This window comes from Filicampus tigris, chromosome 10 (genome assembly GCF_054856515.1).
Source record: "Filicampus tigris isolate MCC_2025a chromosome 10, RoL_Ftig_1.0, whole genome shotgun sequence".
Lineage (NCBI taxonomy): Eukaryota > Metazoa > Chordata > Actinopteri > Syngnathiformes > Syngnathidae > Filicampus > Filicampus tigris.
The window spans coordinates 20,967,501-20,992,587 of NC_141226.1; the positions used below are offsets into that span (position 1 = coordinate 20,967,501).

The 25,087-nt window shown below is 43.8% G+C and overlaps 2 protein-coding genes and 1 long non-coding RNA gene across 6 annotated transcripts in view; 2 read left to right on the forward strand and 1 right to left on the reverse strand.

Moving 5' to 3' along the window:
* The window catches only part of acsl3b (acyl-CoA synthetase long chain family member 3b), an 11,116-nt gene extending 3,159 nt beyond the window's left edge, over positions 1-7,957 (forward strand). For 2 of the 3 annotated variants that reach the window (XM_086042303.1, XM_086042304.1), the window contains 13 exons: positions 835-1,012; positions 1,122-1,231; positions 2,113-2,251; positions 2,678-2,828; positions 3,147-3,270; positions 4,010-4,081; positions 4,152-4,291; positions 5,008-5,180; positions 5,501-5,575; positions 5,647-5,838; positions 6,533-6,647; positions 6,722-6,879; positions 7,079-7,957. In XM_086042303.1, the coding sequence (XP_085898429.1) occupies positions 835-1,012; positions 1,122-1,231; positions 2,113-2,251; positions 2,678-2,828; positions 3,147-3,270; positions 4,010-4,081; positions 4,152-4,291; positions 5,008-5,180; positions 5,501-5,575; positions 5,647-5,838; positions 6,533-6,647; positions 6,722-6,879; positions 7,079-7,236 (1,785 nt within the window). In that variant the 3' untranslated portion in view covers positions 7,237-7,957. The remainder of the gene's footprint in view (positions 1-834; positions 1,013-1,121; positions 1,232-2,112; positions 2,252-2,677; positions 2,829-3,146; positions 3,271-4,009; positions 4,082-4,151; positions 4,292-5,007; positions 5,181-5,500; positions 5,576-5,646; positions 5,839-6,532; positions 6,648-6,721; positions 6,880-7,078) is intronic. The other variant, XM_086042305.1, reaches the window with a different exon arrangement.
* Positions 4,069-20,145, reverse strand: LOC147141265 (uncharacterized). Of its 2 annotated transcripts, XR_015088283.1 has the most exons (4): positions 19,940-20,145; positions 13,615-13,727; positions 7,001-7,507; positions 4,069-6,914 (listed from the first exon to the last, which is right to left on the reverse strand). It is a non-coding gene; the product is annotated as an uncharacterized LOC147141265 (long non-coding RNA). The 2 variants fall into 2 exon arrangements; XR_015088284.1 differs by lacking the exon at positions 13,615-13,727.
* A 723-nt stretch (positions 20,146-20,868) lies between these two features.
* Positions 20,869-25,013, forward strand: scg2b (secretogranin II b). The gene is made up of 2 exons (XM_086042306.1): positions 20,869-21,024; positions 21,948-25,013. Exon 2 carries the CDS (start codon positions 21,967-21,969, stop codon positions 23,722-23,724), a length of 1,758 nt encoding a protein of 585 aa, XP_085898432.1. The 5' UTR covers positions 20,869-21,024; positions 21,948-21,966; the 3' UTR covers positions 23,725-25,013.
* Positions 25,014-25,087: the final 74 nt, after the last annotated feature.

Consider the following 25,087-nt stretch of genomic DNA (forward strand, 5'->3'; position numbering starts at 1 on the left):
CTGTGTTTAGACTAGTGGGGCTGCGGAGAACATATTCTTGTCGAGAACATTTTTGGTTTGACTTCCTCTTCAAACACATTGCGTTCCAAAGGGAACGGCTGACCTCCAATTTGTTCTTATTTCGGATAGTATTCCAATTTGAAATACAAAGTGTCCTTGACGTTCCCGACATGCGGACACCAAAGTGGCAAAAAAGAAGGCAAGAATTGTGTGGCACAAGGTGTGCTCAGTTACGGCTGCACTCACTGTTTTTCTATTTCTTTCACACTAATGGCCTGAAAGTGTTTTTCATACAAATATTACTAGTACTGCGTTAGCGCAGGTCGGTGACTCCAACATTTTTCAGCCTTCGTAAAAATTTGGGTTGTGACTTTGTCGCCTTAGGAACAGACCACGGTTCATTTACTTGACGGGCAATTTTTAAAAATCGAAATAGAACAGGAAATAGAAAGCACGCTTTGTTAAAAAACAGTCGACTCACGCATCACACTTTTGCCAGTCGTTACACTGTCAAATGTTTTCCACCATTTTCACTGCGGTGCAATTAATTAGCAGACTTATGCAAACAAAAAGGAACACTGGGCTTATTCTCAACAAGTGTAAACAAAAGATGCTTTGTGCGCTGAGGACAGTCAGTGCCATAGCAGCGAGGGCCCTGCACGTGGCACTGTTTGACTAGATATGAACGAAAGTCATCAGCCGTCCTCAGTGGCCTCAAGAACCATTTGTAGAAAATCAGGCGCTTGTGTTCTTTATTGAGTCTGAAAGAGGGGGTATGAAGGCCTGAGGAGCAGTCGCGCAAGCAAACCGCGCCGTGACATGTGGTGGGCGCAGGTCATTCTCGGCAACTACAACTGGCTGTCGTACGACGAGACGTACCAGGCAGCCAGGATGTTCGGAAGCGGCCTGGCGGCTCTCGGCCAGAAACCTCAGCGCAACATCGCCATCTTCTGCGAGACCAGAGCCGAGTGGATCGTGGCAGCTCAAGCCTGCTTCATGTACAATTTCCCACGTGAGTGACATTTACCCCAAGGCAGGATGTTAAAGTGCTCCGTCTGATTTGAGTTTTTTGAAAAAAAAAAAAAAAAAAAAACAACAACATTTTTTCCCTCTTTTGACAGTCGTCACACTGTACGCCACTCTCGGACCCATGGCGATCGCCCACGGTCTGAACGAGACCGAGGTCACGCACATCATCACCAGTAAAGACCTGCTGCAGAGTCGACTCAAGGTACCCGCCGGCAGTCTTTATCGTATTGCTAATAGTACGGAATAAAATGACATTTTAGTGAACCCCTGCTTGTGGCAGGGGATACGTTTTAGTCATACCCGCATTAGGTGAAAATCCGCAATATAGAGGGATAATATTAAAAAAACAACAACATTTTTTAAATAGTTTTACTCGCCCACACACTTAAAACAGGTGTAAACTTCTTAAAACGCACTTGAACTTCTTAAAACACGTTTTTTTAAAGTATTCTGTTACGCTCTCGCTAACATTAAATGGGAGTCCATCAAACAACATCACTTGAAGAAATGAAAACAAGACTGTCACTTGCACCGCTCTCCAAATAAGAAGCAAAGCGGGCTTGTTTCCGGGTGTTTGTTTGTCACTCCTGGTCGGAAGAGAATTCAGCATTGTATATACCAAAATGTTGAATCAAACCTTAGAACAAGTTCGCTAGCTTAATGCTAGCGCCCCATTTTTGATTCGGCATTTGCAAATTCCTGTGTTCATTGAGTATTTATATTCATTTTTGGTAATCTGCCCCGTTATTTGTGTTAACTCCCACTTGTTCCCTTTTTTTTTTTATTTTTTTTTTTTCATTTATGTTTATTTTTTTTATAAACCTGATGATCACTAGCCTATTTGCATTTTTTTTTCCCGTAATTCATAATTTCGTCATGGCCATTATAAGGTAGCATCAATAATTTGTGGATTTTCCCTGTTGGCGGTCAGGCTTGGTCCCTATTGGCGGACCAACGCCAAAGGTGGGCTACTACTTAACAATCTCCTCAAATGTGATATAAAGGAAGTTCACTGTGCTATCGTAAACTACTCGTTTGAATGAAGTCACTGTATTCGTCGTAATACTCTGGTCCTCCCACCAGGCGATATTGTGCGATATTCCGAGGCTGCAGTACGTCATCGTCGTCGACAAGAAGCTGTCGAGCTGGCAGGACATCCTCAGAGGCATCACCATCCACAGCATGGACGCGGTTAAAGAGATGGGATCCAGGCCTAAAAACTGTGAGCAGTTGCGCAACCCGATTCAAAAGGCTTTCTCGTTTTGCCGGGGAACTGCAAGTACACCTGGTGGGGTGTGTGCGCCGACACGGATGAGAAGTTAGATTGATGTGCAGCGCACTAAAAGACATTCTCACCATATCTGGTTACAGTGAACCCACATTATATTGTATTATATATCTATTTAAAACAAAAAAAAAAGGTTACAGTGTGTGTGAAAGGGTAACAACTATATAAAAGATTTCTATTGCAGATTTTCACAGGTGTGTCCGGAAGGTATCCCTGCAATAAACAGGGCTCGCTGCATATGAATTTCTGACTGCCATTTTGCATGTGAATTAAAAAAAAAAAAAAAAAAAAAACGTGCACAAAATGGCTTCCCTCAGCTCATTGTCCAACCCGCGTCTGCCATCTTGTCTGTGTGCGCAGTAGCGACCGAGCGCAGGCAGCCGCGGTCGTCGGACATCGCCGTCATCATGTACACCAGCGGCTCCACGGGCATCCCCAAGGGCGTCATGATCTCCCACGGCAACATCATCGCCGGCATCACCGGCATGGCGGAGCGGATCCCCAACCTCAAGTATGAAAATATCAAATGGTCCGTGAGACTTCCTCGGTGTAATTACTGCCGTCTAATGCGCTGCACCTCAGAGCTTAAGTGGCCTCCGATAATGGCTGACAAATCACTATGTGGCCACTATGCGAAAACAATCCACTCCATGGTCAAAAGTGTTCCAACTTCAACAGGAAGTGATTTTGAAATGAGATGCGATCCTTTGCTGTGATACCAGTTCGTATCAAGATGAATTAAAGTCGAGGCCGCCATTTGCGGAAATATGATGAGTCGCAGCATGTGTAAAATAAGGAAATCGAGCAGCTGTTGTTTGTGTGTTGGCAGCGAAACGGACACCTATATTGGCTACCTGCCGTTGGCCCACGTTTTAGAGCTCAGCGCCGAGCTGGTGTGCGTCTCTCACGGCTGTCGCATCGGCTATTCCTCCCCGCAGACTCTCGCCGACCAGGTCAGTGTACAAACGCACGCTTGCCGCCCGCAAGCGAGGGGTGGACCGATGATCGGCGCCGATATTCTCTGTTTTGAAGAATATCGGCATCGGGCTTTTTTCAAATCTGATGGCCGATAATAAATCCGTTTAAAGCTGCGTTAGCTTCCAGGAACTATTTATTGACATTTTAAGTTACCTTTATAAGAGTTTCTACTGACAACAAGGCACACTTTGCACCCTTTCTTTGAAATCAAAACAAAGATAAGTGAAATTGTAACATTTCTGTCATTTGGAAATTTCGGACAACTTTATTTACTGGAGAAAACTATATACAGCTATTGTTTTAAGTTTTCATGCACTGTAACTTTTGAAGGCAGGCTCATGACCCTGTGCAGTCCCTTTTTGTTCAAATTTTACAACAAAGATGTATATTGGCAAACTTTTCTTTTTTTTTAAATCAACATTATGCAAATCTAAAAAAAACTGTTCAATAAACATGTGCTTTAAGATCTTTCAAAAAAGTTACGTTTTATTTTTGTAAGATTTTGATGCCGATATTTTCCTTTTTTGGTGAAGAATAAAAATCGGCTCCAAATTTCTGTTACCCTTGACCACTAATAATCGGTATCGTATGGGCCCTGAAACAACCATATCGCTCTATCTCGACTGCAAACATTATATTTAGCAGATTTAACTTTGGAGTCACATGATGTGATCCAAAGGCGCTTTGACTGAGAGTTGATGCCATGTGTTGCAGTCCACCAAAATAAAAAAAGGCAGTAAAGGAGACACCAGCATTTTGAGGCCGACACTCATGGCAGCCGTACCGGTGAGTCTTTGACTGCTGCATTTTCAAACGTGCTGCATGTGAACTGACGCGCTTTCTGCCTGACGCACAGGAAATAATGGACCGCATTTATAAGAATGTGATGACAAAAGTGGAGGGGATGAGCAAATTTCAGAAGTCGCTCTTTGTGCTGGCGTACAACTACAAGATGGAGCAGATCTCCAAAGGCTACAGCACGCCCCTTTGCGACAGGTGATGCCCCCGCTCGACACATGAGAACACGCAGGGGAAAAAAAACGTTTCTTTGGCAAAAATCTCAGCAAATAAGACCTCAAAATGTAACGAGCAATAGTTCACTACAAAAGTCAATGTTTATGCAAGATTACGCCAGAACCTAAACATAGTTTTGGGTGCAAAAACTTTCCACTGATCACTTTTACAGAAATGACACCCGACACAAGTCGTAATATGCAGTCAACCTTGTGCTTGACGTTCCAATTCCCCAACTTTTTTGAGCCGAGAAAAATCGAAAAATGTCATGGCACGCTCCCAAACAAATATGAGACAAATGTATAGTATACTGAAGTGATGGTGATTTTTGTCTCAATGTACTCACAAATGTACCTACTGTGTGTGAAAATCTGGAGGCTAGCACCATTAATTCTGTTGCGTGTGAGAAGACACAGATTATTGGACCTTCCGCCATTTAGTGGAAGAGCATTTATTTTTCTAGCTGTCACTACATTGCTGGCAGGGATAAATGATACAATTTGTTTTAATTGACTAGTACAGCAAATGTTTTTTTTTTTTTTTTTTTTTAACCTGAGACTTGGCCTGTTCTTACACAACTGCACTTTTAAAAAAAAAAAAAAACAGTATGCCAAGTCTCACTCACAGGGATGAATGTTCTAATGGCTGACGTCTAACGCTCCTCCATCACCGCCATTTCTCCCTTTTCAATGTCGTAGTTTGGTGTTCAAGAGGGTGCGGGCGCTGCTGGGCGGCAACACGCGGGTGCTGCTCTCAGGCGGGGCCCCGCTGTCGGCCGCCACGCAGCGCTTCATGAACATCTGCCTGTGCTGCCCCGTGGGGCAAGGCTACGGCCTGACGGAGACCTGCGGAGCAGGCACCATCAGCGAGGGTAACTACAGAAACACCGTTGGCCTCCGTACTCAGCGGACGCCCGCTTTTTTTGTGCTCGGCTTTTGCACCAATTTCACTTTTAGTCATTCCCTTTGTGAACAACAAGAAGCGTCCATCAATTGCCATTCCCAGTTGACGTTTTCTGACTTGACAACAAGCGCATAGCATAACCTTGCCTTGACTTCGCGGGAACCTTCGTTGACATTAACGAGAGCGGGAAAAAATCCGAAATGATCTCGCAGGCCTACAAAAACGTGTTCGTTTATTCATCTTGGTGGTAAATTCTGTCCCTCGCCAATTCTTTTTGATGTTTTGCAGTTTGGGACTACAGCACCGGACGGGTGGGCGCGCCGCTTGTTTGCTCCGAAATCATGCTCAAGGACTGGGAAGAGGGTAAGTCCGGCAAAGCGACTTTCCAATCAAAGGTGTCCGCTTCTGAAGATGCGGATTTTGTCGCCTCGTAGGCGGCTACTACAGCACGGACAAGCCCAACCCCCGTGGGGAAATCTTGATCGGCGGACCCAACGTGACGATGGGTTACTACAAAAATGAAGCAAAGAACCGCGAGGACTTTTTCGTGGACGGGAAGGGTCAGAGGTGGTTCTGCACTGGAGACATTGGGGAGTTTCACCCTGACGGATGCCTCAAGATCATCGGTGAGAAACCTGTTAATTCAGAGGGGTGGGTGTTTGAATGAAAGTGAAATCTCATTTTCAGTGGGTTAGGTGAATCTTATAAAAGCGCATACGGTACTGCTAGCAACATCACGAAATAGAATGCAGCGAATGAAACAGTTCATGCGACGTGATTCATTGTGGCTCCTTCTGGTGTGCACAACTTGGCCACCTGGGGGCAGTGTAATACGGGCACACAGACACAAACGTAAAAAAAAATATATATATATATATATATGAATATAATTCACTCCGCATTATTGGTGCTTTGCATTGTTTGTTAGCATCAAGCTAAGCGGACATTTTCTAAGGCAAAACTTGCATTTTTCTTTGTTTGATGTTTAGTTTGACATTAAACACCAACTGGGAGTGGCAATAAACATCTTCCAGCCGCTTTTTTTTTTGTTTTTGTTTTTTTCTGAATTGTTCAATAGCCGCTGAAGTGCTGCTCGGTGGGAAGTGCAACGTCAAGTTCAATGCCGCCACATTTTTTCTTTAACTTATAGAAAAGTACTTCTTTGCCACCGTCTTGTGACGAGTCTAGGCAATTTCAAAAGTTTTAAGGCGGGGGTGCGGGGGGGATCAACTATTGACCCATTTCTTCTATTTAACCGCAGAATGAAGAGTATAGATGAGAGTGACATTTTATGATAGTGACATGTTATCTTCCCGGCAGACCGCAAAAAGGACTTGGTGAAACTACAGGCCGGTGAGTACGTCTCTTTGGGAAAAGTGGAGGCCGTTCTGAAGAACTGCCCGCTAATAGACAACATCTGTGCCTACGCCAACAGGTAAAGTCCTTTGACAAAAGAGGTCGATTTGATCCATTTTGTATTCTGTCCAACGCCTTTGTGTTGCTTTGCAGCGACCAGTCGTACGTGATCAGCTTCGTGGTGCCCAACCAGAAACTGCTGCTGGCGCTGGCGGAGCGGTTGCAGGTGCGGGGCACGTGGGAAGAGATTTGCAGCAATCCGCAGATGGAGAAGGAAGTGCTTCGCATTCTCACAGAGGCTGCTATCTCATGTAAGGGGGGGGGGGGGGGGGTTCTATCCTCTTTCCTAACCACAACAGTATGACCAATAATAGAAGATACAAGCATTAACGTGAAAAAAAAAAAAAAAACATGTCTCTGTTACTTTCTTACCTCTTCTTCTCCTTGTATGTATTGTTCATGCCACCATCACGTCCCACTGACCCTCTTTTGCTCTCTCCCCCAACGCAGCCAAACTGGAGCGTTTCGAGATCCCCAAAAAAGTGCGGCTGAGCGCGGAGCCCTGGACGCCAGAGTCTGGCCTGGTCACGGACGCGTTCAAGCTGAAACGCAAAGAGCTCAAAACGCATTACCAAGAAGACATTGAGAGGATGTACGGAGGCAAATAACACACGGCCACGCACGCGCGAGCGCATGTACTAACGCTAGCAGCTCCGACCGAGGCCCCTGAAATGACAACTTGGGGCGGGGGGTGGGGGTGCCTTATGATGTAGATGAAAACACAAGACAGAACGCCGCTATTGATCAACACGCGGGAAGAATCCAGCTTAACTGGCCCTTCTAGCTTCCTTAAAACCAGTGACTCGCACTCCCGCCGAGCTCTCGGTGATGCGTTTTGCCCTCGGAGTTGCCGCGGCAACCAAGGCCATGCGCGGGCTCCTGCACAAAGGAAAACAAATATCAGGTTTGGACGTACGCAGTTCAGCGTCAGACGCCCTCCCCTTTTTTTTGCTGGAGACGACCACGGGTACAATGTGTGCGGCCGTGGCAAAAATAAACTGGAGGCGGCTCATCAACGGTTCATGAGTTAATTAGAATCGACACTAAGGGGTGAGAAGACCACGAGTCGGGGTTTTCCTGGCCTTCGCTCATTCCGCCGCCATTGACAAATGTATTTGTCTTTTCACAGTCCACCCATTCAATGCCAGGAATTTATTTATATATTTTTTTTTCAAACGTTAGGGTAAAAGAGGGTCTGAAAATGCCTGGCAGGTGAATGAGTTAACTGAGCCAAGGCAAATATTTTATATTGGGGAATTTTCACGGCGCACCGCCAAACAAAAATGTTAAAGGAAAGTGATTGTGATTTTGTGTTTTTTTTTTTTTTTTTTTCACAGAACAAAAACAAATATTCAGATGTTCAAAAAAAAGAAAAAGGCTATTCAAACTATTCAATTGGCTACTGACCTTTGCCGTCACTTTTGTGACATTTTTTTGTTTGATCATTTTTTGTATTCCCTTGATGTAAAATATCCGGCTTAACAGCTTTACGAGAAGAAACAAAAAGGTTTGTTTCTAGTAAAAAGCGTATTGCTGGCGTCGGGCCGAAACCTCTTTAGGTCACAATTTGGTGAATTTCATCTTTTTCCACAAATATATACTGTTGGTCATTCCACACGTATGGCTGTTATTTTTACACATTTTTGACCAATCTCAAGTGTTGGAAATGGCTTGCGATCTTTAATTATGTAAAGTTATTATTTTGGATTCCGCCCGACGCCAGCATATGCAAATTTCAGGGTTCTCGCTCAATACTGAAATGATTCTGATTTTCTGTTCTCTTTTGCTGTTTCTTCTTGTTTTTGTTTTTTTTTTTGTTGAGAAAGTGTTGCAAAGCCTTGAGAGATAGAGTAAGTCAAATGTTTTTGTTTTCATTTGAGGTTTTATTCTTTTAATACCATCCTTATTTTTTTTATTCACTACTTTTGTGCATTTGTGTTTTGTACGTCACCTTCCCCCAAAGAGGTTTTTTTTTTTTTTTTTTTTTTTTTTTTAATTGTCAAAAAAGTGTTTACTTGAGTACGTGTTTACGTGTTATTTGACAACAGCCTTCTATCTACGCAGTGTCCACTTTGCTCTTAGGCCTTCTTGGTGTCATTTTTTTCCACCAGCGTGCTGCCAGTTTCATTCCACTCCAATATGGGAAGCCGCTCGGTAAAGTGTGCAACGTTCCTTTCGTCATGATGCGCCTTGTTGGGTTGCGGCTAACTTGATATTTTATGTTTCTCTCATCATGATGCACCTTTTCATGGTTTGACTAACTCACTACAATACATTCTTCTCATGATGCACCCTGTCGGGTTGCGAGGAACTCTTTCTAATGTTCTAGTCAGGAAGGTGCGCCTTGTTGGGTTGGGGCAAACTTGCCAAATTATTTTCCTCTCGTCGTGATGCACATTGTCGGGTTGTGGGTAACTTAAGTTACATTCTTCTAACCAACATCTATCGGGTTGCGACTAGCTCAAGTACATTGTGTTTCTCGTGCTGCGCCTTGTCGGGTTGCGACTAATTTACTGCGTTATGTTGCCCTTGTCTTGATGCGCCTGGTCGGGGTGCGGCTATCTTAGGTCGTTATGTTGTTCTCACCGTGATGTACCTTTTTGGGTTGTGGGTATCGTGTTATATTCTAGTCATGATTCGCTTTGTTGGGATGCGACGAACTTACTATGTTACGTTCCCATCAGGACGCGCTTTGTCGTGTTGTATTCTTGTAGTCGTGATGAAATTTTCCATGTTATCCTCTCATTATGTTGCACCCTGTCGGGTTGCGGTGAGCTTACTACGTTGTGTTCCTCGCTTTACGCCTCGTCGGGTTGCGACTGATTTGCTACACTAAGTTCCTCTCGTCATGAGGCGCCATGTCGGGTTGCAACTTACTTATTGTCAGGTTGTCAACCCTGTCAGGTTGCGGCTTATGTTCTTGTCATTATCATGCCGAGCCTGGTTGGGTTGCGGCTGGCTTACTACGTTGTGTGTGTCTTTTCATGTTGCGCCTTTGCGAGTCGCAACGAACTTACTTTGTTAGGTTCCGTTTGTCATGATGCGCTTTGTCAGGTTGCGGGTAACTTATTGTTATCGTCTCATCATGAGGCGCCGCGTTGGGTTGTGGATAACTTACTGTGTTATCTGTTTGTTGTTATGATGCACCTTGCCGGGTTGCGACTTACTACATTTTGCTCTCATCATGACGCGCCGTGTTGGGTTGCGGCTAACTTGCGACGTTATCTTCCTCTTTTCATTACTAGCTCACTGTTACCTTCACGTCACGATGCGCCTTGTCATGTTGCGGACAACTTTTTATTCTCTTCTTGTCGGGTTGCGACGAACTCACGGCATGAACTGTTCGCTTCCCACCACCAAAATTTCATGTTTAAGTTACCAATAAAGCGTTTATGCGTTACTTGGCTAGCACATTGGAATGGATGTCTCCAAGGGAATGTACTGTCGTTACTATCCTCCCACTACCTTTTTTTTTTTTTTTTTTTTTTTTGGTACAAGGACATGTTTATACTCCCTCCTCAGGCATATTGTTTTTTATTTTATTTTTTTTAACCTGTGAATCTAAATAATACAAATGATTGTGCAATATTTATTCTCCCGTCTTAGTCTAAATTACATAGGAATATTTCGAAAGGATGGCAGCCCCTCATGGAACTTTTTTCAAAAGGCAGTTCTCAAGCAATGTAATAGAAGTCCGTGAAAACGACATCGGAACACGTAGGAGTAAAGCGGAGGATGGTAGAGAGACACTGAAAAGCATGTGTAGGTTTGTTGCTGTGCTTCGGTTGTATTTGAAGACTTGAAGGGATGGGCATGATAATCAATGAATTAAGCTTGATTGAATTTTGTCCAGGTTGTGAAATGAATCGTTCATACTGCTTAACATTGCCCAATGTGACATTGGAAACAGAGTTTCAGAGAAATGGTGTCCCACAAAAATCCCTTCAATAAAATGTAATCGAAGCCCATCCCTTTTAGACAGTGAATATTGATTGGCGTTTGTAGCATGTGCACAACTCTAGCAAATGAGCGTCGTGAGGAAATGAACACACTCCAATGGAAAGCTGTTGGCGCATGTATTCCATATGCTGTCCTCACTAAAATGTCTGCGCAACTTTGGCATGCGAGTAGGACAACTGCATGTTACTTTTGAGGCCAAACTGCACAAGTTGACACCTGTGTACTACTAGTGAATTTCCTAGTTGTCAATGAGCGCACGGTTTTGCCTCACCCGTAACACGTCCTACTATGTCTAAGGTGTTCTACTAGTGAGGACAGAATGTGCTCAACCGGGCTTTCCGTACACTCCTTTATATTGCAGAAGTAATCTCACTTGTGTGGCGTGATTATTATTTTTTTTGTTTGTTTTTTACAAATTTCATGTAACATTGAACATTCATGTGTGATGCTGTAAGTGCATTGTGTACATGTATATATCGAAAATGCTCCCGAAAACATGCACATTTTAATTCATGTACATTATTTACTGTAGCTTTGTGGTGAAGGTATTTTTCTGTGTAACATCATGCCAGAGACATTTCACCCCCCCCCCCCCAAAAAACCCAAATTTATTGGGTTCATGGAATGAACTTTAGATATTTTAGCAACCAGGAATGCAAGTTCTGCTTGTAGATTTTTGCTTGTATATTCTTGTTGCCTTCTGACATGTGAGCTTGTCTTCAGGGCTCCTTTGAATGTGACATCGCAAGTCCAGTAGGCTCCGCCCCCTTCCTCGCATCCCATTTAGTCATGTGAATGTGACTTGGGTTGTAAAAGCTGAGAGGAAGTGGGAGCTTTCTAATATCTTTTCAACGTATGTTTATGTGATTGACACCTCCCCCAAAATTAAGAACCGCCTGTATTGAGTTTAAAATGTAAATATACCACAATCTTGCAAAAAAACTTGACTGTTTCTTTTCAAGTTCATCTTACACTACTACCTTTATAAATCCATTTTATTTAGAAAAAAAAGTGCATACATACACGTGAAGCTAAACTTAGCTCCGCCCCATCACATCTCTCATAACTTCAACTTAATGAAAATAGGAAGTAAATAAGAGGAGCTGACGCCCCTCAAAAAGTGTTCGCTTATAATAGTCTAGAGATGAGGGCAAAGGACTTCTTTTGTCGAAATGAAGCGCCTTGATTCACTTAAAATTATCTCATTAGCACCAACTATCCCCCAGATGGCCTCGGCTAGGCAAATTCCAAATATGCAGATGTTCACTGTACTTCCTTGAGACCAGTTTCTCTTTAGACATGATTTTGGTGCCATCTTGAGGCATCTTGGGGCATTACAGAAAAGGACGAAAAATATGAATAGGCCAAATTTCAGGATATAATGGTGGATATGTTGGGGGGGGATGCATGAATAGTGAATTAGATGTTTGCTGTACAGTATTTAACAGTCCTCTTCCTCAATGTCTGGGGGGGGGGGGAGACGTCTCCTTCCTTATCTCTGTGATTTGGCCTTGAATATTATGTGATAAAAATGTTCAAAGTTTGTTTCGTCAAGTTGTGAGCTCTCTATTCCTGTGAGGCGCGGCAGGCGACGAGTATGACGAGCCGCTTGGATTGCGATCACCCTGAAACTGGTGTTCCTATGGCAACAAAGGCCATTGGGTGAGTGTGCGTGCGGATGCTATATACAGTATATCAATCGTTCCAGAACACGCCGTTCTAACATTTGTACCCCAATCAGAGCTTAATAGAATTTATCTATTAAATAGACGATTCTTACATTGAAGCAGTTTCACAAAAACCTTACTTTTCATGATGGAAATATAAAGTATGATGTCATTGATGATAGTCAGTTGCAACGGAAGGGGGTTTTTTTCTCTCAATTTTTCATTTAAAGGTACATGGGTCATTTTCATATAATTTGATTAATAGTGGTAGAAAAGGTGGCATTTTTTGTAGGCTGCCTTCCATGCTGAAACTGCCATGCCCAAATAAGTCTTTTTTTTTTTTTTTTCAAAAGTAATTGATTTCAAATTTCAGGCCATAATAGTATAGATAATTAAGAAACAAATACACTCATTTCATGGCAGCCCAATGCAAACGGTTAGGCTTACAGTAAGGGTCATACCGCCAAATATCAAATGTTACTCACTTGAAGGTAATTTGATAATGTCTGTTCCGATACTTTTATGCTCACTTGAAAAGTGGGTGGCTTCAAACAAAAGGTGCTCTGTCCTGAGTTGTTCAAGGACTGTAAATTGACCACCACCTGTCCGCTCGACGGCGACAATATTTTAAAAGCGAATCGTCTCCTTCTTTGCCCATCCAAAACGTCTGCATTGGAAGCACATGAAACCGAGGCAGCGAGAGTGCACCGCTCAGACATCTCCTCATATTGAATAATCGCAGTCGCTCCGTTTGCTGTCCCGCTGCCAATGTAACGTGCGCAACTCCTGGCCCCGCCCTCTCTCTTCCTCTGACTCAGAGGTGCTCACTGCGCACGCGCCACCGCGAGCCCGTTTAGGACTTGACCCAAGAATAGTTCCACTAGAGCGGGTGCGTGTCGCCTGGAGGAAACAATCATAAAATCCTGGGGTCCCATTGAGGTGCACCAGGGCAAAGGGAGAAACTGGGATTAGCGGGTAACAAGTGCCAATAAAGAGGAGAGCAGGGGTGATTTTTCCACTGACTAGCCAAGCGCTAAAGGTTCCAAGCCCTAAAATGTCCTTGACGTGTGGATGTCGCAGTTGGTATTCATATGTTTGAATACAAGCAGCATTATGAATTTAAAGTGTTCAAACAAAGTGGTGACCGACTTGGCCAAAGTGACCCTGCGGCACCAAGCCGGGCACTGGCTCTCGCCCGGGCCGAGGCGGAGGTGCGAAAAACGCGCGAGGTCTGTTAATACGCTTGAGCCAACATGTGAAGAGGAGAAGTGATGCTGAAGAGACGGCCAGAGAGAAAGATGAGGGGAGGAGAAGAGTGTGTGGAGGGGGGGGGGGGTGTAGATCTGGGCGATGACTCACCGATGCTGGGTATTTATAGCATCAATGAGTGGGGGAGGGGGCGAGCGGGCTACTTGGAAGGTGGAGGACAGCATCATCACCCGGCCAACGGGGAGTGGCGGGAGAAGCGAGTGCTGAGAGGGAGGAAGCAAGAATTGTTGGAAGGAGATCGAAGAGCAGGCGAAATGAAGGCCGTGGGTGTGGATGAATGAAGTTCTAGTGAGGGTTGAGAAGATGAGCTGCCGAGAAACATGCAAAGACATACAACTACTGGGGTGTGACACACTTAAAGTGGGAAGTCGACCCCAACATTTTCTTGAGAATAATATGCACCTCTACTTGTCGAAACTCGGCATTCTGATTAATATTGCGTTTGTGCGATATGAATTAAGCGGCAAAATCCAGCCGTTTTTAGCCCTCTCACGGGGCGGCCATTTTGTCACTTCTGTTGACTGAAAGTGACATCACAGTTGCTCAGTTAATGACCAATCACAGCTCGACAGTTTTCTGAAGCTGAGCCATGATTGGTTGTTACCTGAGCTCTGAGCATCTCTGATGTCATTTTTAGCTGACAGCAAGTGACAAAATGGCCGCTAAGATGGAATCAAACACATGGATTTTACTACTTAACTATTCTACAAACAGAATATCAATCAGAATAAAAAATTCCCCCATCTGTTTATCACCTTCCGTGTCTGCAGCCAGGGTCCCCTTCTGCCGTCTGTCTATCCGCCTTTTCGTCTGGCCGGACCAAATAGTGATCATTTATAGGCCAGTCCGCCTATCATTTTAATCGGGCTTCCGTTAGCGTTAACTTACACAGAGCATGTAAACTTATGAGCACAACTGTATCAGTACCCAAGTAATAGCTCTGAGTGTCAAAAAGATTGGTGACCCCGGATATACAGTACTGGCATCTATGTAATATTGAATGTATACTACAGTAGATATAAAAAGTCTACACACCACTGTTCAAATGCCAGCTTTTTGTCATAATAAAGAAAACTAAGACAGAGATAAATCATTTTCAAACTTTTTTTTCCTCCATTGTGACATACTGTACTTGTACTTGTGTAGTAGTAATAATAATAATAATAATAATAATAATAATACCTTTCTGAGACTGGCAATCAAAAGTGAGCACGATACCTTTTTAAAGGCAGAATATTTCATATCGTGCAAGAGGTCATAATGTGGCCGTTTAGACACAAGTTGATTTAAAGTATGTCACTTCAAATGCAAAACCCACACTGTGATGCATTCACTAGTTGTTATAAATAGAATGTATTTCACCGAATGACAGCGTACGTTCTAATGAAGCTCCCTCGGCGCGACATTGTTTCTTCATCCCAAATGCATCGTGCCTGAGCCGCTCCGATGACGTCAGTGTGCGTGCGTCACACGGCCACCCCACTCCCCCTCCCCAGCCCTCCCCTCGCCCTTCATAGACACTAACATAATCTGTTTGCTCGTATGCAACAGCGTCGTTACTGTTGACAGGGATGAGCCAGAGCAGCGAGGAGCGCGCCCGCCAACGCGTCCACGAAAAAGAAGGACAAGATTCATGTGGCGCAGCAGCATTTAAGACGTTGAAAGTGACAAGAAGCAATCAAGAACTCATTTGTGCAGTCAGATCATTAACAGAGCCCACTCGTGACCATTTAAAGTGATACGAACCAATAATATAGTCAAATGCAATAGAGTGGACCTCTAAGGCTGGAGGAAGTGTTGCACGACAGCCCCAACAGCAAAAAAAAGCAAATGAAACGAGGAAAAAAAACCAAAAAAAACAATAATAATCCATCCATCTGGACATTTGTGTTTGCATGTGCATCTTTGAATAGCTAAAAACAACTAAATGAAGATTTTGGAGTGGTCAAGTCAAAATAAGCAATTCAATACAACTGGGGTACTGTGGTGTGACATTAAACGTGTCATTATTATTATTGTGGATTGTATTCCACTTGTTTTTAGCCATCTCCGGGGGTGGCCATTTTGTCATTTCTGTTGACTGAAAATGACATCACAACTACTTAGGGCTCAGGTAACGACCAATCACGGCTCACGGCTAGTAGATTATAAATAGACTACTGTAGCTAGTAGGCTAAAGGTATACAGGTTTGGCTAGTAGACTAGTTTAGATAGTAGACTAAGAGTAGACTAGTTTACCTAGAAGACTATAAGTAAACTAGATTAGCTAGTTTCTACTAAACAGGTGTAGCTCGTAGACTGGTTTAGCTAGACGACTAGTAGCAGACTAGTTAAGTTAGTAGACTAGAAGTAGACTAGTTTAGCTAGTCGACTAGTAGTAGACTAGTTTACCTAGAAGACTATAAGTAAACTAGATTAGCTGGTAGAAGTAAACAAATTTAGCTCATAGACTAGAAGTAGACTAGTTTAGCTAGGCGATTAGAAGCAGACTAGTTAAGTTAGTAGACTAGAAGTAGACTAGTTTAGCTAGTCGACTAGTAGTAGAATAGTTTAGCTAGTAAACTATAAGAAAACTAGATTAGCTAGTAGACTAGTTTAGCCAGTAGACTAGAAGTAGACTACTTCTCGACCTCCTATATGCCCATGTGAATCTTAAGGGAAACAGGCAGACAACATAAAAATTGCGACACTAGTCGAAAGACACAATTGGAGGTGCTGCAGGAGTGTTTCCATGTCACCGACTGGTTTTATGATTTTAAAGAAGTACATTTTTTATCAGAACAAAATATTTAGTCATTTTGTTTTATTTTTTGTGGTCATCCGGATCCTGGCTGTTTTTTCCGACACACCTATCAAATGGATAGATTATTTTGGCAAAAGGCAAACTAGCACAAATTTGAAAATATTTTAAAAAGTATGCATTTGACATTTCCTCATCACTGTACAATATCCGAACGAGTCTTTTTAGCACAAAGCTAGCCATCGTAGTTTGTAGGAGCCAACTTCTTTTCTGAAAAACATTGGTGGTGAAAGGAAGAGAAGTCCGGTTGATCTCATTAATGCAGAAATATGCCCTCTCCCACTGTTTTTGCGACAGCTTGGACACGTGACCTTTTCAAACGGGATACGCCCGCAGAGCCACACTTTGCACCTTCATCCCAATCGTCGGCTCAAATCTCTCTCCCAGCCTAATTTGCTTCCAACTCACACTCAATTAATGCTCCATTCTCCCTCCTGACAGCCCGGGCAACACAATGTCTCCGGCACAATAATTGGTGCGTCGGCAAAGAAAGCGACTCAATTGGGAGAGGAGGTGCCCGCCCGTTGGACGACAAGGAGCATCAACGCAACGCCGTACAGAGAAACAAAAGGTGGAGGCAATTGAAGGGCCGTGAGGCGGCGTCGCCATGGAGACGTGGGATGAAAAGAAGATGTGCCATGACAACGGGTGTGCCATTCTCTCCTCACTTCTCCGCGGTGCCTTGTGTGGGGTTGGGGGGGCGGGGGGGTATCGGTGAAGACGAGGATGAAAACAAAACAGCAGGAGTCCATTTTCTGTTCACAGTGACTCATCCTTGAATGACTTTTTATTCCAAAATAAAGTGACATTTGGAATCTGTTAAAGGTTTGAATTGATTTCTGAGATGAGTCCCTCAAAACATGAAAAAGAAAAATTGTATGCACGATTGTGATGATAAAAGATGATTGAATCCACCTTTTAAAAGACACTTCAGGAATATGGGGGGACTTTATTCAACACAATGTAACCTCGGTTTGCGTACTTTATTTGTTCGGAGAATCCGAAATATTTGCCAAGCCATGCAAGTGTTTCCCATTGAAATGAACGGAAAATAAATTCATCCCTTTCAGCCCAGAAGAAAGCTATGTCTTTTTTTTTGTGTTGTTTTCATCGATGTGAAGTTAGTACTCACTGAAGTGAGTACAAAACAGAAATAAGGAAAAAGCACACTTAATCATGAAGAAATAACACAACGTGTTGGCTAGCAAATCACTGTGCCATCTCGCTATCGCTACCGTCTGTGAGCTTCTGCCTCATCTTTAATTTATGGTGCTTGGTTGCTTTATCATAACAGTCGCTACTTATGCCGCACCGTCTGCCTTCATTGCCTCTTTGATCCGAACAATTTAGCACAGATACCAAACTGTGCAGCAGGATCACAAACTGACAGCTTTCTCATGTTGAGCTATTATGTCCTTAAGACTCTTGCTAGCACTTGTCACTTTCTTTGGAGGTAAATTGTGGGCTTATTCAGCGCAGAAAATAAAGGCATCCATCTTCGATGCGTGACAACATGAGAAAAGAAAAAGCACAACCGAGCGTGTGAGCTGAGACATGTCTTCAAAAATGCTGTTCTTAAATTGAATTGTTTGTGGATCGGGGTAGTTGTGAAATGATAGGAAACTTCCTTCCTTGACTCGATATTGTGTGAGTCCCTCCAAATTTTGGCCACCCGTTCGCCTTCGCACTCTTCAGAGGTGTGCGATTTTCACTCATCCTCACAGCTGTCACATTCTGTGTTTTTTTTCGCCAAACCGAGAAAAATCACCCAAATAATACAACCTGGATTTGGCAGCAAATTCGAGAAAGGCTTGAAATCAAGAAAAACACGGCATTCTGATTAATATTGCGTTTGTGGAATATGAGTTAAGCAGCAAAATCCACCCGTTTTTAGCCATCTCAACGGGGCGGCCATTTTGTCACTTCTGCCGACTGAAAATGACATCAGAACTGCTCAGGGCTCGGGTAACGACCAATCACGGCTCAGCTTCAGGAAACAGGTGAGCCGTGTATTGGTCGTTAGCTGAGCCCTGAGCAGTTGTGATGTCATTTTCAGGCGACAGAAGTGACAAAATGGCCGCCCCCTGAGATGGCTACATTTTGCTGCCTAACTCATATTGCGTTTGTCTCAACTAGTGGGTCTGCACAGAACATATTTTGGAAAAAAAATATGTTTGGGTTGACTTTGAACAGTACACATCCTCAGCGTGAGGCTATGCTTTTAATTTATGTAAAGCACTTGGAGTTGCATTTTTGTATGAAACGTGCTATATACATAAAGTTTGATTGATTGACATTTGGTACAGTTAAATATCCTCAAATGAGTAATAATGAATAGCGGCCTTTGTATTGCCAAATAAGGCCCCGCAGGACATCCATACTATGGTGACTGTCACACGACATCAATCGCTGCCCGAGCATTTATTGACCACTTTCTTCTATTTTTTTCACGCCTGCGTACGCATAATCCCGCAATCTGCTAATGGCCATCGAGAGCGCAAGCAGAAAATGATTTGTTTGCTGCAGATAGAGAGATGCGACGTCATGGCTGTGAGACTGGAAAACACTTTTTTTTTACAAACACACTATCTGTCCTTTTATTACTGATTTAAATCTGCGCTTCTTCATCCCGGACAGGGCAAGAGGCTGATGACAAGTAAGAAGCAATATTTTTTTCCATGACATGATGAAAGGAGCAGACCCAGAGAGGGCTTTGACTTTCCTATCGGCGCTAATGGACTCGACCGAGATGCAAATGGAATGTAAAAACAGCGGTGCTCTAATAGAAAAAAAAAAAAAAAAAAAAGGAAAAGAAAATGGATGAAGACAAATTATCATTTGAGTCACTGGTGAGCTGCAGCCCATCCCAGCCGACTTTGTGTGAGGGGTCGGATTGGTCCCGATCCAGTCACAGAGAACATACAGTATACACAAACAACCATTCACACCCATGGATAATTTAGTCTTCAAGCAACCTAACTAATTGGGTCCAATTTAAAAAATTTCTTTCTGTAGTTTGGTTTCAATTGTGTATGTGCGTGGACAGGTTACATTTATATACATGCTTACTGTGCATGTTTATACAGTCTTGATTTTGCATTTTGTCCCTTGACATGTTTACCTGTACATTGTTATGTCATCCATTGTGGAAATAAAAAAAAAAAAAAAATTTTTTAATGTTTTTTTTTTTTTTTACACAGTTTCATTTGGGGTCTACTCACTTTTGTTGCCAGTGGTTTAGACATTCATGCCTGTGTTGGGTTATGTTGGAGGGACAGTCCATTTAAAGCTATCAATCGATTGATTGATTAACGTTACACATTGACTGTATGGCCATGTACCATGAAAAGAATATTTGCACAAATGTGATGGCTGTAAGCTACTCAGGTTTGTGAGATCATTGATGAACCTAACATGCATGCACACCGCGGTATTTGAAATGCGGGAGGAAGCCAGGCTTCAGATCAGCTCACCTGCAACCCAATTGAGGACAAGCAAGCACTATATAAAATGGATGGATGGCTGTTCCTGAATGGGTGACGCAAGGGTACGTTTGATTACCACACCATCACGTGTAGGGAAACAAGTGCTCTTTAGGAGCCTGTTGACGCTCACCATCAATCTTGTCACTCTCCACATGCGTGGCCGCTCATTTGACAGACAACACGCTGCGTCGCCATCTTCTCGCCGGTGGGAGTGTCGCAGCTTTGGCCCCCTGGTCAACCGGAGGCTGCTTATCACCGTCTGGTTGGCTCATCTCAAGAAAGAGGAGAAAGAAGAAGAAGCAGGAGGAGGAGGGGCTGCTGAAATGCGACAGCGCCTGTGAGTCATGCTGGAGGGTTTAACTCTTTCCGCGCCTGCCGTACACAAGGAAATGTAACTTGGCAGAAAGATGATAAACATGTCGCTAAAATTGTGGTAATTGGGTGGTACTAATATAGATTGAACATTGATCAATGCTTGTTTTCGGATCTGCTTCTGGAATCAGGTCTATCTATCTATCTATCTATCTATCTATCTATCTATCTATCTATCTATCTATCTATCTATCTATCTATCTATCTATCTATCTATCTATCTATCTATCTATCTATCTATCTATCCATCCAAAAGGTGGTTGTATGTAACAGTTTTCCTATTTCTACTTTACTGCTTTACCCTGACATGAATTTCCCATCTGGGGATCAAGAAAGGATTAATTAAAGGATTAATTTAGGTATACAAGTAACTGCACGCACCCTTTTCACCATATTTGCATGTAAATAAATGTGTTTTTATACAAAAGGGGGAAAGAGGAAATACGAATATTTCTCCTTTGTTTGCCCGCAGTGCCAGTGGATCCAAGCGTTCAGCTCCAATGTGCATGCATCCAGGGAGCCTTATACGATCAATAGCTCTCGCCGTGCAACAGACAGCGTCGAGGGCTAATTTTAATACTGCGAGCTTTTTTGTATGGCATGCCATAAAAAACGTGAATCATTTATATGTTGTTTTTTTTTAGGGTGGGAGGGGGTTTGGGGGGTCGGGGGCGGCTCTTGCGTGCGTGCGTTGTGCGATGACGCGGTGGTCAGGTGTCTGCTCATATATGCGGAGGAGCTGACCGAGTGCTTCACACACAACACAACACGACGCAACACAACACAAAGCTGCAAGAGGACATGCCCAACACCTCCACTGTTGTCTGAGCGTTCTTTTCAAAGGTAAGAAGCGCTTTTCCCCGACTATTTCCACGACAAAATCCACCCCCAAAACACGTTGTATTGAATGAACCAGACTCATAATATATTTTATGTGGATTATTGCAAAGAAAAACTCGGACAGCTTGGGTGGAATTGTTTGTTTTTGTTGGGGTTTTTTTTTTTTTTTTTTTTTTTTGCACGACCGTCCAATTAGATCTCGACATTGCCTTTCACAACGCGAGGAATGAGTCATACAGATCAGATCGATGGATGGGTAGAAACGAACATTTCCTGTGCAAATGCATGGATATACAAAGACCGATGGAAAATTGAAGGATACATACACACATAAATTCGTGTAAATTTAACCACTGTGTGATAAGATGTTCTTAAGAGGAGGATGGCGAACAATGAAAAATATAGCAGCCACATTCATAGAAGCTTCTAATATGTTGTCATTTAGCAACATGGGTGATGCAAAGTATGAGAACAACCTAACAGTCTGATGAAGTGAAAATATAGTGAAATTTCAACAAATATATAGATATATAATTTTTGAAAAATAAATCTCGGCGAAACCAATTATTTCATGTGATTCCACTATAGTGTTGGATCTGATTCGACGTTCAATCGAAACAAAATTCTACTTGGGTAAAAAAAAAAAAAAAAAAAAAATCACAAATAGTAGAAAAGTGACGGGAGCAAAAGCAATGTGCGCACTCCCAACCTCCAAACATCAACAGTGCGTAGAACCAAAATGAGAAATTGAGTTTAAAATGAGTTATTTCCACACCAAAAATCCAATTAGTAGAAAAGTGACATTTTGTTTTAACAAAATCAAACCCACAGGAAGAGTGCATTTTATATTGTATAATACTTTGTGGACGGATATAATAGATGGATGAACAGATGGATATTCAACGACATTGTTTTCCTGTGTACAGGTGATCAATTGCCTACAATATGCTGCATTTCCACCACAAGTTGCCCGCGGGGGCAGCCGTGGTCCTGCTCGCCGTCCTCCTCCACGGATGCATCGCGCAGGCCGCGTCTCTCCCCCGCCACTACCGTCTGCGAGGCGGCGACGGTGACGAAGGGCAGCCGGCCGGTTCCGACCTGCTCAAAGCTCTGGAGTACATCGAGAACCTCAAGCAGCGGAACGGGGGTCGCCCGGGACCCGCGCCCTCCGACTACGACGAAGTGGACAAGTTCAGGGTGTTGCTTCAGCTCGCCTCGCAGCAACAGCGGCAGCAGGAGCAGCAGGAGGACGAGGCTCCCGCCGAACGCCAGGACGTCACTGCCGAACAGCTGATGAGATCCCTGCTCAAATCCCTCCAGGATCAGGCCAAACTCAGCCCCGCCTCGACGCCCCAGAATGACCGCCGCCTCCACAGGCACCGCACCAAAGGCGCAGAGAGCGTCCAGGGCTCACCAGCCGATTACGCCAACTACCCCAGACCCCACAAGAAGTACCCGTTGATGTTCGAGGATGAGGAGAACACTGAGGCCTCCAAGCGGGCCACGGAGGATCTGGACCAAAAGTACACACCGCAGAGCCTGGCGAACCTTCGCTCCATCTTCGAGGAGCTGGAGAGGATGCCCATGTCCGTAGGACAGAAGAGAGACGTCTTTGGGGACGAGGACGAGGAGGCCGACGAGGACGGCGCCCCCGGACAGGAGTGGGTCCCCGTGGAGGAACGAGAGGAGACCGAGGAGATGGTGAACGGGAGCCACGAGGAAGCAGACCGGGCCCTCGGGGATCAGGAGGAGGAAGACGGGGAGGAAGTGCAGCGACGCTCGGGTCAGGACCAGGAGGACGCCGATGATGACACCAAGCTGGTCGATTACTACCTACTGAAAGTTCTGGAGATGACCGATCAGACGCAGAAGAGGGACCAGACCGGAGAGCAACGAAAGCGACTCATCCGGCCCTCCATCGTGGATCCCCGTACGGTGAGGGAGCTTCTGGAGCTGTCGCTGAAGCTCCACGTCCCCCCGCAGGATCTCATCGACATGCTACTGACCGAGGAGCTACGGAAGCTCCACCGTAACCCGCCGCCGCCTTCTTCGTCTCGCCACGCGACCGGACAAACGCCAAAGGTGCGCTACTTCAGCCGAAGACTGCCCCTGAAGAGCAAGGCCGCCGCCCCCGAGGACATGGACCGAGAGGACTTTTTGGACATCATTGGCGTGGAGACCATCAGTAACGAGTATCCGGTGATGCCCGGTCCCGTCAAGACATCCTCGGATAGGATCCCGGCGGGGACCAACCCCGACCCAAACGCGGGATCGGTCAAAATCCCGCCCGGGCGCAGGGAGAATCTGTTCTTGTCCGAGCTCAACAAGATGCCCTTTCGGCGTCAGGCCGACGACGACGACGACGACGACGACGACGGCGACGTGGAGGACGAGGTGACCACCTATCTGGCGGCCAAAATCCTGACCGAGTACCCGCCCAACGGCATCGCCAAGCGGGACACCCAGGCGCAGACGAAGGGCCGCTTCCCCTACGAGCTGTACGAGAGGGCCGTGAAGGACTACTTGAGCCAGGCGGACTCTGGGAGCAGACCGGTGGTCAAGAGGGAGGCCGAGGAGGAGAAGCCCACTGAGGTGCAGAGCAAGGAGGAGGAGGAGGGCATGAAGGCCAAGACGTCCGCCCCGGCCCCAGGAACCGCGTCGGGGGGAGAAGAGCACCGTGACAAAGCTGTGGCTGGAATGTAAACGCTACGATTAGAGTATTTCAACTTTCTCTGTATGGTGGATGTGATCTAGTTTACAAATTTTATTGTACAAATCATTGCTGATATCACCTCAAGAAAAATAATATATATATATATATATACACATATATATTAGGGCTGTCAAAATTAAAGCATTAACTATGGAGATTAATTTAAAGTTCATAACGCATTAAAAAAAAATTAACTTAGTTAACTCCGTTTTATTTACTTCCTGTGGGAGCTTCCCTCTGCAGCCAAACTTAGAGGAGAGTCACTGTCGCAAAGACGGACTTTTACGCCGTTTTACTTTAAAAAGTTGCTTGACGGCTCATTGGAGAAATCCAAAATAATTTGCACACTTTGCACAGCCAAATTCAAATACCATATTAGTTGTCCGTCTTTGGCGTATCGTTCAACTGTTGTATTTTACAGGAAAAGAATTGTATTCAAGGATCAAAGAAAGCTATTAGAAGTCTTTGAATCGAAATATCCCTTTATTTTTTTCCACATTAATTGCGAGACTTTACTCAACTAAAGGTTCCAAGCCTCGTAAAAAAAAATTGTAGTTGAAAAATACGATTAATCGCAATTAATTATGGAAACATTTGCGATTAATTAGTTAAGACATTTTAATCGTTTGACAGCACTAATATATATATATATATATATATATATATATATATATATATATATATACACACACATACATATATATAGTCCCTATTTGCTGCAAGGTCATTATAGAAATATAGTGACGTCATAGGAGATGAGACCAACATATTTGAATTCTTATTGTTGCACATTATTCAACTTCAACAAATCCTAAATTCTTAATGAGTATAAATATGAGTTTATAATTGAGTTTTGTGACACTGTTAAAAGTTTTACATTGTGTTTGTAGAAAGAGACTACGTTATCTTTAAAAGGAATTGACGTCCGTCACATTGAAGTCCATGTGAATCTTGCTGTAAATTATGACAGCCTCTAAAGTTCTCTTCCCTAACATTTGAGAATATTATAATATAATCTGGGTGATTTTCAATTCGAGCTGCCTGGAATGAGTGCTGCTGTGGCTCCGCGTATATTCAGGGTTTGTCAAGTTGTTGTAATTATGATTATGGATAGTTATTTACCAGTCTCAATATCAGCCTGCCTTCTGATCGCTTTCATACTGCAAAGCTCTGCATTGTCGGCCTACCAGTGCTTGTGCTACGTATGCTCATTTTTAAACCATTTTGTACATGCTCAATAATGTGTGATGAAGCACAGATGAATAAAGCATCAGCGGTATTATTTTTCTTCTTGATGTGTTGTGTTGCTTATTAAAAAAAAAAAAATTTTAAAAAAAGGAAAACACTCAGAGG